The 13188-nt window shown below is 32.2% G+C and overlaps 1 protein-coding gene across 5 annotated transcripts in view; it reads right to left on the reverse strand.

The window, feature by feature from the left end:
- LOC138707491 (F-BAR domain only protein 2) overlaps positions 1–13188 on the reverse strand; it is an 84578-nt gene that overhangs the window by 44649 nt on the left and 26741 nt on the right. For 3 of the 5 annotated variants that reach the window (XM_069836986.1, XM_069836990.1, XM_069836987.1), the window contains exon 7: positions 9672–9875. In XM_069836986.1, coding sequence (XP_069693087.1) covers positions 9672–9875 — 204 coding nt within the window. The remainder of the gene's footprint in view (positions 1–9671; positions 9876–13188) is intronic. The other 2 variants (XM_069836991.1, XM_069836988.1) reach the window with 1 other exon arrangement.

The raw sequence follows: 13188 nt of genomic DNA on the forward strand, positions 1-13188 counted from the left end.
TCATAACACTTCAGTTCCTTATCATTTTCTGAATATTACTGTCTGTTGCTAATTTTTACGAACTGTTATTCGAAAGACATACATACGTACATGAAATCATTTAATAAGCAACAAATAACGAGATCAATTTTCGTTATCTAGATTGCTTATCAAAAGAATTCATTATTGAACTGACAAAAGTATTCAAATATTATATCAGAATATGTTTCAGTTGTTCACTCATGTGAAATGAATGGGTTTACAGAAGAGACTGTATCACACTTCTAACAATATGGTATTCTGCATTATCCTTTTGTTACAAATTTTGGCTGCCCTAGAATTAAAGATTTTGGCAAAATTCAAATAAAAAATTAAAATAGTTCCGTATACAACAATTTCTTTTTCTTACAGTTTGTGCAGGGATCGGAACTGCCTAACAACTCCTTAGCATGTACTTTCATACCATACTCTCTTGCTCTACCCTGCGTCAAGGTTAACAGCAGCAAATATGTTTTCCAGCAGCTTATTCTTAGAATAAATATCTGCAATGCATTCTTTTAGATTGTCATCGAAATGGGTGTAGTTGCCAGCTCTTTTGCAGTAATACATAGGCACATTTTGCCACATGATGATGACTTAGATAGAGTGGAAAAACTGTTTTCAGGACACACTTTCCCTCTTTGCTCAGCCTGTTGTTTTTTTTTTTTTCTATGAACTTCATCTTATCGTTTCCGGTTTATTTTATACAATATAAAAATCACGGATAAAACTGTCTGTCGATTCTTGAAGTAGAGTACCATTTTTTTACTTAAGATGTTTCTTTTTATAGAAATAACTTTCTTGCGTTAAATTGAAATTAAATTGGAAATTTACCTTAGTTCACTGTGAGACATCTTCAGAATTAGCGAGGTCTTTGTCTGTTTCTGATTTCTTCTGAAGTTGCTTTGTTGGTGGGTGCATTCGTGTTCGGTAGTATGGGGTCATATAGGGTGTGTGTTCTGAAATTTAATTCTGTATTGAGGATATGTTGTGGATGTGTTTTTGTGTGTCTGCATATTTCGTAATGTTCTACTGTATCTAATTTCTGGTTTTTCTGTTCAATATGTAGGATCCATGTCTGTTTCTATGTTTTTGTAGTTGTGGTTTAAGTTTGTGATGTGTTCTACATATGTGGAGGTATTCAACCAAAAAATCAGAACAGTACGAAATCTACAGACACACAAAAACACATTCAAAACAAATCTTCAATACAGAATTAAATTTCAGAATACACACACTATATGACTACATACTACCGAACACAAACGCACTGACAAACAAAGCAACTTCAGAAGAAACCAGAAACAGGCAAAGACCTCACTAGTTGTGAAGATGGCTCACAATGAGGACGAAACTAGTCAACTAAGATAAATTTTCGACTTAGTTTCAATTTAACACAAGAAAATTTTTTCTATAAAAAGTCTTGAGTAATTGAAGTGTGTAATCAAGATTTATTTTTATGTGAAATAAAGATCAATTAATTAATATTTTACTAATTATTATATTTCATACCTGAATAATTTTCCTTATACATGCTAAATAGAGTACCATACAAAGAAAATCTGACAAATAGTTTAGGAGGAATTGCTGTGCAAAGAAAGAAATGATATGTCTAAACTACCGTATTTCTTCAGTTATCAGGTACGCTGAAAACATGTATTTCCACGAAAATCTCGAACAGATATTTTTCCAGCATCACAATAGTTTTTCTTTATACTTCGTATAATGAGAAAATAAAAGACTGAATATGAAATCTAGGCGACTTGAAAATTTCAGAATGGAAGACTGCTGCAATAATTAACTGCAGTACATTACATACTGGTACACAATAAAAAAGTAACAATAGTATCAAAGAAGGTGAAAAAAAGTAATGAGACTAAACTCTCTTCTCAACGAATGATGGATTTTGAACTACCTGCGATTTTATGTTTGTATTTTATTTCAATTCTCTCACTCTCAGAGAATGATTGCACATCACGAACATACTTTCGTAAAACATAACACAATTATATGTATAATAAAAAGTTATTATTTCAAGCAGTGCTTAAACTGGGCCAGTATGAGTTGGGCACCCATACAAAATCTGAAAATTACCCAGTATGGCATACTGTTAATAAGACTGATAAAATGTGAATTTAATATAACTTTACATAAGGTTATCATCCATCTCACAAACAGTTTGTTTTATTTAATTAATGTTATTAATAAGATGAAAGCTCCTTTACATAGGTAATTTAATGAAATTGTTATACATTTTTCATATAAAGAGTCAACGACTTTTAAAAATTCAGAATAGACATAATTTATACCTTGTTGACCCTTGAGACAAATTTGAGATCAGTATCTGTTTTAAATTATTGTATTAGACACAGAAACTGTCGAACACACAAAAGGAAGAAAGTGTGGGAAGAAGCTGTGACTCATATTCAGACTTTCGGGTACAATGTTAACTTCGTCTTACCTTTAAAAAAAGCGGTAAAATGTGAATAACTTTTCACTAGTGTAATTTTTAAGTTATGTCGCATAGGTTATTTGTACTTTTTATAGCTGAATTTTTTTAATAGGCCCTATGTTATATCCTATTACATTTTGAAAATATTTCTTCTAATTAATTACAGATTTTCTTGAAATTATTTGCACTGCTCTTCCTCTATTTACTCATGTTAGTTACATACCATTACCTCTTTTAAAGTCACTTTAAGTACCGATTTCAAGTAATTTAAACATTTCTCTCCTCCCCCCATAATCCCACTTGTGAACTTAGTTGAGTTTTGGAGAGAAATTATATTCTACTACAATAATATGTTGCCATCTAAGTTTTAATATGAATTGTAACATGGCAGAAATCATTCCGTAAGCCATGAGTTATTTCCAGATCAAGTTTCCTTTCCCCTTTCATATGAGACAAACTTTAATTGCTAGCTAAATAATTACATTGTTATATTTTCAAAGCAACCCATGGAATTAATGTTAGCCATATATACACTTCATAATTAAAAAAAAAATAAAAAAAAAATAATAATAATAATAATAATAATAATAATAATAATAATAATAATAATAATAATAATAATAAACTAATGATGTTACTGGAATGATGGGAAAAATGAGTTACTGTACAAACAATTACTTTCCAAGAAAATTACTAGAGAAAATAAAGTGCGAAAACCACACAGAAACCTGCTTCACCCCTCCTGAAAAACCAGTAAGTGGAGTTCAGAAAACATTTCCCATTACATGCATAGAGGCTTGTGTATGTTACATGTTAGTCGAAGTTATAAAAATGTACTGGCCATTAACATAAATAGAGCAATATACAAAGAACTGATGCTATGTATTAGTTTGACTTTGAAAAGAGAAAGATCGAGAGAGAGAGATATAATATAAATATAATTTTCGGAGCTTTTCTACAAGCTGGTCACATTACATGAAAAATGAATATGACTGTGAGAAGAAAATAAACAGATTTCATTGTATGAGACTCAACAGCTGACCAATTATTTCACTTTAGACAAGTATGTACAAAATATATACTGCTACTTAAAGTAGGTAAATGAGTTGACTGTATACCAAATAAACCTGAACAGAAGAATAACACATGGAATTCTGATGTACAACTCCATCAAATACATCTCTGAAATCTGTAATCAAGAGCAACATAACTCCGTCGATTTAAAATTGTCTATACATAAAACATTAACAATCAATATGCTACTTTATTTATTTTGAAGGGGACTGAATTTTAGGAAGCGATATCATTTACTGAGAACTCATTGAAACATTTATGTACATTCTAAGTACATTTCAAAGTGCATTTTTTCTAAAAGCAAAGAAAAATTTAAGACTAAGTTTCATATGGCTGTGTTCATATGCAATATTCCATTAAAATTATTACTATTCGCATGGATTTTTTGTATTTTCCTACCTGTCAAACAACTTAATGAATACAATAATAAGTATCACAAAATGTATAGGAAAATGCAGTAATAATGAATACAACTAGTCATATATCTATGCTGATATTTCTGGATATGAGAAAAAATTAAATCAAAGAGTGAAAATTTAATTCCAATTATTTTACATATATAATATATCCACATAGCTTGAAAACTTTTCACTTCACATGACATCTGATATAACTGTACGGAAGTCACAGCAAAAGTGATTACCTGTTGTATTTTCACAATGAAACGAACATTTGTATTAACCAACTCCAATTAATAGCATATGGTTAATTGTTAACATCTATGTTGACCAGTGTTAGTTTTTAAGTGATGGATTACCCACAACCAACGACCCTTGGCCCCAACAATAACGTGCAACCTCACAAGTGACAAGGTGTGAAGACGGCGAACATTGCAGACACAAAGGTTACACATTATGTCATACTACCTGTCTCCATGAACTGTATATATTATCATTAGTATCTCAGGGACGTCCATATTCTTTGCGGCATGATCTACTCTTTCACTTCTAGTTTTTTAAAATAAAAGAGAACATACACTAACAAAATTAATGTTTTAATACAAAAAAATAGCTGTATTTTGTGTGGAGAGAATACCTACAATATGTCTACACAATTTTCTAAGGACAAGGTCTTCTGAAGAACAAAAATTAGTGAAAGTAGTATATTATTTAATGATATTTTCAACTGTAGAGATTATTCAGCATCAAAATTAAAACTTGGAAGATATGGCCAAAAAAAAATTTCCTATAGCTATCAGGGACAGAGCGCATTCACGTGCCATAAATCTATGACATGGAAACCACAAATTTACTCCTCTTCTGGAAAAAGCCATGCAAAGGATTTCACTACCAATTAAAATCTAATGCCTCGCCTGGATTTGAATTGCAATCCTCAAATTAAATCAGCAGATCACATAGGACAACAAAAATAAATATCTACAGTAGGTCAATCTGAAATTCAATATATTACTAAATTTGAGTTTGAGAAGAAAAATACACGTTAAATAACATCTATAAAAGATTTTCTTCATATTTGTTGTTGTTTTCTAATGCCAGGCGTTTGACAATAAAGTCATTTGACCTCTTGCACTCCAATATTTTTCAAAGATATTATCATGACCAGCCACTGAAGCACAGATTTTGAGGTGTTCCGAATCCATTTCTTGGTTTGAGTTGCACAATGGGCAGTTAGGGGACTGATATATTCCAATTCTATACAGGTGTTTGGCCAAACAATCATGGCCTGTTGCCAATCTAAATGCAGCTACAGACAATTTTCGTGGTAAATCGGGAATTAACTGTGGATTTTGATGCAGAGAGTTCCATTTTTCCCTTGGGATTGAGTTATCAAATTTTGTTTGTTGAAGTCTAAGTATGTAGATTTAATAAATCTCTTCACAGAGTAATACATAGATTTAGTAACAGGTCTGTAAGTAGCAGTGCTGCCCATCTTTGCTAAAGCATCCGCATTCTCATTTCCCAGGATTCCACAATGGGATGGTATCCATTGGAATACAATTCTTTTATTGAGTGATATTAAGAGAGCATTTTAGTTATTTCTGCTGTTTGAGATGAAGGTGTGTGTTTAGAGACGATTGATAGAATAGCTGCTTTGGAGTCTGACAATATAACTGCATTCTTAAATTTATTGATGTGGCATAGAAGATTCCTGAAACATTCACTTATTGCAATGATTTCACCATCAAAACTTGTTGTTCCATATCCAAGAGCTCTATAAAGTGAGAAGAGACTTTTCTTCATATTTAACACATCATAAAAATGAGCTAAAAACTGTACAAAATTCATCGCTGCTTAAGAATCTGTCTGCATGTTTTATATGTAGAATTACAGAATATATTATATAATAAAGCAAAAACACGAGGAAAAAGCATACTGAGGAAAGGCAAACTTAATTTTTTGAAGTTTCGTTTAACGAGTTTGATTAAATTGGAGGAAAAAAGAAGTGAAAGAGCAAAAGAGCGTAAACCACGAAATAAAAACCATGTTAATATTACATTTAACAAATTAGCCTAGGTCTTCTATTATTCACGAGAACTATTTTTTTTAATTCGTGCACACAGTTATTAAAGTATTTGTTAACAATACTTATTCTGGGTTGCAAGAACCAATCTGTTTCCTCTTTGATATTAACACTCTTGTAAGTACTAATGTAGAGTTCTACGAATGTTAACTGACGTTAGCGGTTCGCTAAAAAAGTTATTTAATGTAGATCTGCGTTTGGTCCTATAGTAAGCACCAAATTGTAAATAGCTTCAGATTTCGAAAATAACAAGTAAATTAAATCTTGTCGTCATCATCATCACAGCACTACAATCCAAAGTGGACCTTGGCTTCTCTCACAACTCTTCACTTCACTCAATCCCCAGCCACAGTCCTCCAATTCCTCACTCCCAGACTTGTAACGTCTCGCAATATGTCATCCATTCACCACTTCTTTGGTCTTCCTCTCCTTCTTTCTTCCTCCATTCTTGCGTTCATTATCATCTTAAGAAGTCTTCTCTCCTCCATTCTCACTACATATCCTAACCTCATCAGCCTAATAGATTTAATAAAGCTCACTATATTCTCGCCTTCCAATAGCTGATCAATCTCTTTATTCGTTCTTTTTCTCCACTCTCCCCTATCACACACTGGACAATAAATCCTACGTTCAATTTTTCTTTCAAAGATGAGAAGGCTATTCTCATTTTCCAGTTTCGTTGTCCATGCTTCTGCTCCATAAGTAACTACGGGGCGAATGAGTGTTCTATATAGGTTAAGTTTTGTTCCTTTAGATAACATTCTTGATCTGGACATGCATGAGAACGAGAAATAAGTTCTATTTCCATACATTATTCTCTTATGAATTTCATTCTCCATTTTATTTTCATTACTGATAGACGACCCAAGGTATGTGAATTCTTGAACACTTTCGAAATTATAATTCTCCATTTCAAAATTTACTAGTCTTTCATTTCTCTGTTTATTCAGTCTCATACATTTTGTTTTATCTTCGTTTACTTTTAAGCCAATCTGTCTTCATTATCTAAAATCCTAAACATCTCTTTTAAATCGGAGATGTCCTACAATCACAATATCATCAGCAAACCCATAAACTTGGCTGGATTTGCATGCAATTGTTCCTGTAACTTTCTATTTTACTATTTGTGTAATACTAAATTAAAAAGAATAGTAGACAAAATATCACCCGGTCTTACTCCAGAGCTCATTATGAATGTGTTCGTAATTTGATTGCCTACTATTATTTTGCCCAGTGTCTTATCTAATGTCATTTTAATCAGGGATATAAAGTTCCAAGTTATTCCGAACTCTTCAAGTATAATATAGATTTTATTTCTATCCAGGCTATCAAAGGCTTGTTAGAAGTCAATGAAGAGTAAATGTACATCCAGAGTCCTCCTTAATTTGTGAATTTGTTCGATTGTACTTCCGTTGGCCCTAAAACAGCATTGGTATTCTCCTAATACCCTATTTCCTCAGAGTATACTTTTAATCTTTGTGTTAAAATTGAAGATAAAATTTTGTATAAAGCATTATTCCTCTAAAATTTTGCATAGCGTTTTGTCTCCCTTTTTTATAAATAATGGAGATGAGTCCAACATGCCATTATTTTGGGATTTATTCTTCTTCCCAAGGTTAAATCTTGTATTTCTTTGATTTCAAATTTAGCTAGGTAGGTAATCTAAATTTAAGGATATGTGATAAAATAAAACATAACTACAGTATCCTGTCATCAGATACATGTTGGATGTAGAAATGTTGTATTTATGAAATATTGAATTCTACTTACTTGCAGATGGTCAAGTATTTCCTTTTATATGTTGCAAATATGTTACTGCACGAAAAGATTATGGTACTTATTTTAATGAAACTCATAACGATATTGATTTTGTGTCAGTTTGAATTATTAAGAGATACGTTTATGGACATTTGCATTTAATTGGTCATTTATAGTTGTACCACAGTCTAGTATACACAGTCACGAAGCTCAATGTGTAGTATATGCATCCATAGATAGTTGCTAACCACTAGGATCGCTACTATCACCTCATTGCAGACAATGCGAAATAGCATCTGCACAGTCTATTGTTCCTAGTACCCTCATAAACTCAAGCTTCGTGACTATATACTAGATTGTGGTTGTACTATCTATCATGAAGCTACTGGACTTGACTCCTACCAGTGACATCATCTCACTCGAAATACAGAATTAAATAGCCAATGCAGTGACAACTAACAATCTGTTAAATGCTGCATAAGTAACATTCTATAACATAGTGATCTACTAGCTAATTTGATACCTAATAATGTAACAACATACTGGTTTCTTTCTTGCAACTAAGCATTAGTGTACAGGATCTTAATACCAATACATAATATAACTGCAATCATTAATTTTGACTTGAAAATATTTGTCTACTGATAATAATGTTAAATTAGTCAAAAAAGTGTTATAACTGCATTTGTTCTAACAAATATTTATGGTACTTTGGTGTGGCTTTAAGCATGCACAATTTTTTGTTTAGCCATCTTTATAAAACATAAAGCCAAAAAAGTAAAGCAATATTCTGACAGTGTGGATATCATACGCCATGGTAATCTAAATACAGTAGAATCCCTCTTAACTGGCACCAAAGGAACCAGGCAAGTTCCGGATACGAGGTTTTGCCAGATAATTGAATAAATATCATATATACAAAAAGAATCCGTATTTCATGGTGCCAAATATTGGAACTGAGCCATGTGAAGCTTATTTCTCTATTACTTACTCATAACTGAATAAACTTAAAAACTGCGTGGATTTTCTTACTAAAACACATCACACAACACAAATATTACAATAATTCTAAATTCGAATATTCACTGAAAATGAAAGTTCGTGTCGAACTTCCTAATGTGGAAACACTGACGGCCTGAACATAACTAAATAAACATAAAAACTGTGTGAATGTTCTTTATTAAAACATATCACACAACACAAATAGTACACTAATTTTAGATTAGAATATTCATTGAAATTTAAATTTCGTGCGATCTTCCTAATGTAGCAACACTGATGGCCCGAACATAACTAAAACATAAAAACTGTGTTGATTTCCTTTATTAAAACACATCTCACAACAAAAATAATACACTAATTTTAGGGTTGGAACATTCACTGAAAATGAAAGTTCGTGCGAACTTCCTAATGTGGCAAAACTGACGGCCCAAACTGTGGCAGATTTAAACTTTTTTTTTGGCCTAGCCGAAAGTGCTATTGTTTTGGTATTGCCAGTTATTTGTGTGCCAGTTATGAGGAATTTTACTGTAAATGATTCAATATAATGATCAAGAAAGAAAATAAGTTCTTTTAAGCATGTATCTAAGAAATCAGTTTGTTAATAAATGTTTACTGTCAGCATATGTTTGTTAAAGAAAACGAGAATGGGACAAAAGTTGACAAAACCCCCAATCTTTGTCGTCCACGATCCTCTTTTCTATGTGAGAGTTAATTAACTCTGAAAATCTGTAATAGTATAGAACAGTTCAGTACAGAGTCCAGGTGTAATATCACAAGAGTGTACCCTGTATATTAGCTGAAATCTTTCGCCTGGAGTTGGATGTGAGGTTTAACATTATTAATACCAGCTAGGAAGAAATGAGTGCTGAAGTTTATACACACATACCCTGGGAGTTAGACATGAAGAGGTTGAGAAGGGAGGTAGTGCGGCGGGATGTTTTGCTTTCTTTTTGTTTCTGGCCACCAGACTCTAGATTACCTTCTTTTTTGGAAGGCTTATCACCATTTGTTGTTTTATCTGAGGAATCGGGTGTCTGGTTACTAACTGACGCTAACCCTGACATATTCAATTCCTCAAATTCTATAGCACCTGTAAATAAAATATACAAGTTAGAGACAAGAATGCTAGCACAGAGGTTTTATCTATCTCTACAAATGTTTTTTTTCTATAAATAAGTAAGCATAACTTTTGTACTGTATTGTGACAGAATAATTTAATAAAATTGGAATACTATAGATAAAAATATTATTTACATAAAATGAACAGTGATGTCAAATTTGTTTCAGAACTAGCTTTATCAATGTTCAAGAAAATAAAAACAAGACCAATATTCTTTTTTTTTTTAAATCACTTAAAAATTTTAATACACTTGCATATTCATTTCATGAGAACTCTTACTGGAACATAAAATATAATAGAAATGCTTAAGAAAATAAAAACAAGACCAATATTCATTTTTAAAAAATCACTATAAAATTTTAATACACTTGCATATTCATTCCATGGAAACTCTTACTGGAATATAAAATATAAACCCAATTCTATTAATACTTCTCCCGTACAAGATCAAAGCAATACAATAAAAACCCTCAAAACTTGAAACCTGTCACTCACAAATAAAGCTTTTATATGCGAGCACAATTTACCCAAGCACATAAATAAATGAATCCATAGCATAAAATAGTTGCATCGTATACGTTAGGGGGTGAAACCTTTCTGGAAGTTAACAAATGTAAATACCTCAGAATAACATTTAGCAGCGATCTTGGCTGGGGGGAACATGTTACACAGCGGGAAAAGCATGGAGAGCGTTACACTTTGTGATGAGGGTACTAAGAAAAGGCTCTGATAAATCCAAAGAGATTGCATATAAATCACTAGTACGTCCAGTAATGGAATATGGTGCTGCATGTTGGGATCCTTACAGATTAGAACATATTAAGACACTGGAAAAGATTCAAAAACGGGCTCTCAAGTGTTGCTGGAAAAATTCACCATTAAAATGGGACACACTCAAGGACAGGAGAACACGAATTCGATTATGCGCACTGTTCAAAACATACAGAGGTGAGCCTGCCTGGAGAGAAATAAAAAATAGGTTGCAACCACCAAATTACTCTTCAAGGAACGACCACTCATATAAATTAAGGGAAAGAAGACAGAGGACGGACACTGGAAAGTTTTCTTTTCTCAATCGTACTATCAGGGACTGGAATGCTTTACCTGCAGACTTACTAAAGGCTTTACCAACAACCAAAAACGTATTTAAAAATAGGCTTAAGGACTTTACTAATAGACGGTAATTATACACAGTATGTAAAGGATGTAAATGATATTTTGTTATTGAAGTGTTGTATCAGTGAAGAATTATGTTGTGTCAGTGAAACGTGTTCCTGTCAGGGAAGCTTTATAGTTTATAGTGGCAGTGCAAAGTATTTGAACAGTGAAATGTTTTTGAAGTGTTAGTGAAATCAGGATAGAATCAGTGAAATGTGTCGTAGTTCCAGTGCAGTGAGTGAGTTGACAGCGAAATGAGTGTAATGTGGAAAGGTACTTTTGCAGATATGAACATATCATACTCGTGGGTTTTAGTTCGAACTTAGATTTAAGATACAAATTAGATTTATTTTAAATGTTATTTTAAGAGATCGTGCTTCATTTAATTTAGGATATTCCCTATTATTATTATTAATTATTATTATTATAAATTATTGTTAGTATTAATTATTGGTATTATTATTAACTGTATTTTTAATTAATAAGTTTATTATTGTCATTATTGAGTGTAATTAGTTACCACTGCCACCAGGTATATACCCATTGCAGTGTGAATAAATAAATAAATACATACATAAAAGTCCATGGAGAGCCAAGGACAACCATCCATCCGATTGCTAACCTCAGATCCACATGCCCCAGCAAAGGTGAACAATCGTCCAGCCAGGTCAAGGGTAATATGTGGTCAACACAGTGTCCCCAATCATTATAGATGGCTTATTGAACCGGATTTTCCTACTCATCACAATTCTGGTGGACACAGGTCCCATGCACTAGCCAAAATTTCATGAGAAAATTCATTCCCCAATGAGGAATCAAACTACTGGTCATTCCAAAGGATGACGCCTTGGATCATGCAGCTATGGCATGGGACAATAGAAGAATACTATAGGAAACATTGAAATTGGAAGTTCAACACCAGAGAAGCTTTAGTAGTTATTTCTTTTCTTATGTTTCAACACTATTATTATTATTATTATTATTATTATTATTATTATTATTATTATGATCATTGTTATCATTAAGAATGTTTTTCTTAATTTCAGTAAAAGAGTTCAACAATTGTGATTTTAGCAGATTGTAAAATTTATAAGACACAATATTCCTGTGATCAAAATAACAAAAATATTGAAAATAACTACATTTAGACTCTTTAATGGCTTCGATCTTTATGTTCTGTGTAGCATGGTAAAATCATTAGAACTGTGACACTTAGAAATGAAATTACGCCAATTAAATAGAACACACAAAAATTATAATTTTTTATTCAATATTTTAGCAGTGTATCAAGTGCACAGTTATCTAGCATGAAGACACTGGTGAATAGGAAATGTTATTTTGGTGAAATGAGCCCGAAAAATAGCTAAGGGATTATGTGACAGTCTCCTTACAATTTGGATAAACCTAACTAGGTAGTTAACCACGCAGGATTTAAACTCATATCTGAACACAGCTTAGGAACATAATTCTCACTTCCCTTAGATCACATTACTGGATCCTCAAAATATTACTGAAGAAAACAAGGCTGGTTTATCACTAACTTTTCGTTCTAAAAGGAATTTGAAAATGTTATATTTGTTCGAATCAAAATTCTGCACATTTGAAGGACAAGACTAAAATTCTTTCTATAATTTATTATAACACATTGTCCTCTTAAATTGACTAAGCATATTGGGAATTAAATCGATGGTTTTCCAAAAACATACTATCAAATGTTTTAAATAAAATCATTTTACCTAAAAAAGGAAGCAAAAACGAGCAAAATTGTATTAAACTTTTTTGTTTGAAATATCTCAAAGAATATCCCACTGAAATTAACGACATTACTTATGGTTCAGCCTGCATAATATAGTCTGTTTTTGTCAACCACTGACTTATCAAGAAAATTACATTCAAACTTCTATTCTTGTTCACTGTTTTATTACAGTCTCACATGAGAAGGCACTTTTAGCTTCTAAACATATTACCAAGTGGTGCAGAGTGAGACATGAGGGGGCTGCTTGCCTGTGTTAGACTATCAGACAAGCCGACCATTTGTAGAAATCCCTAAATAAAGGCTTGCTTTGCCATTGGAATTCAGTGTCACTGAAAAGACTTTGCTCCAGTGGCGGTTTCTCCATGGAAC

The sequence above is a fragment of the Periplaneta americana genome, chromosome 10 (assembly GCF_040183065.1).
Source record: "Periplaneta americana isolate PAMFEO1 chromosome 10, P.americana_PAMFEO1_priV1, whole genome shotgun sequence".
Lineage (NCBI taxonomy): Eukaryota > Metazoa > Arthropoda > Insecta > Blattodea > Blattidae > Periplaneta > Periplaneta americana.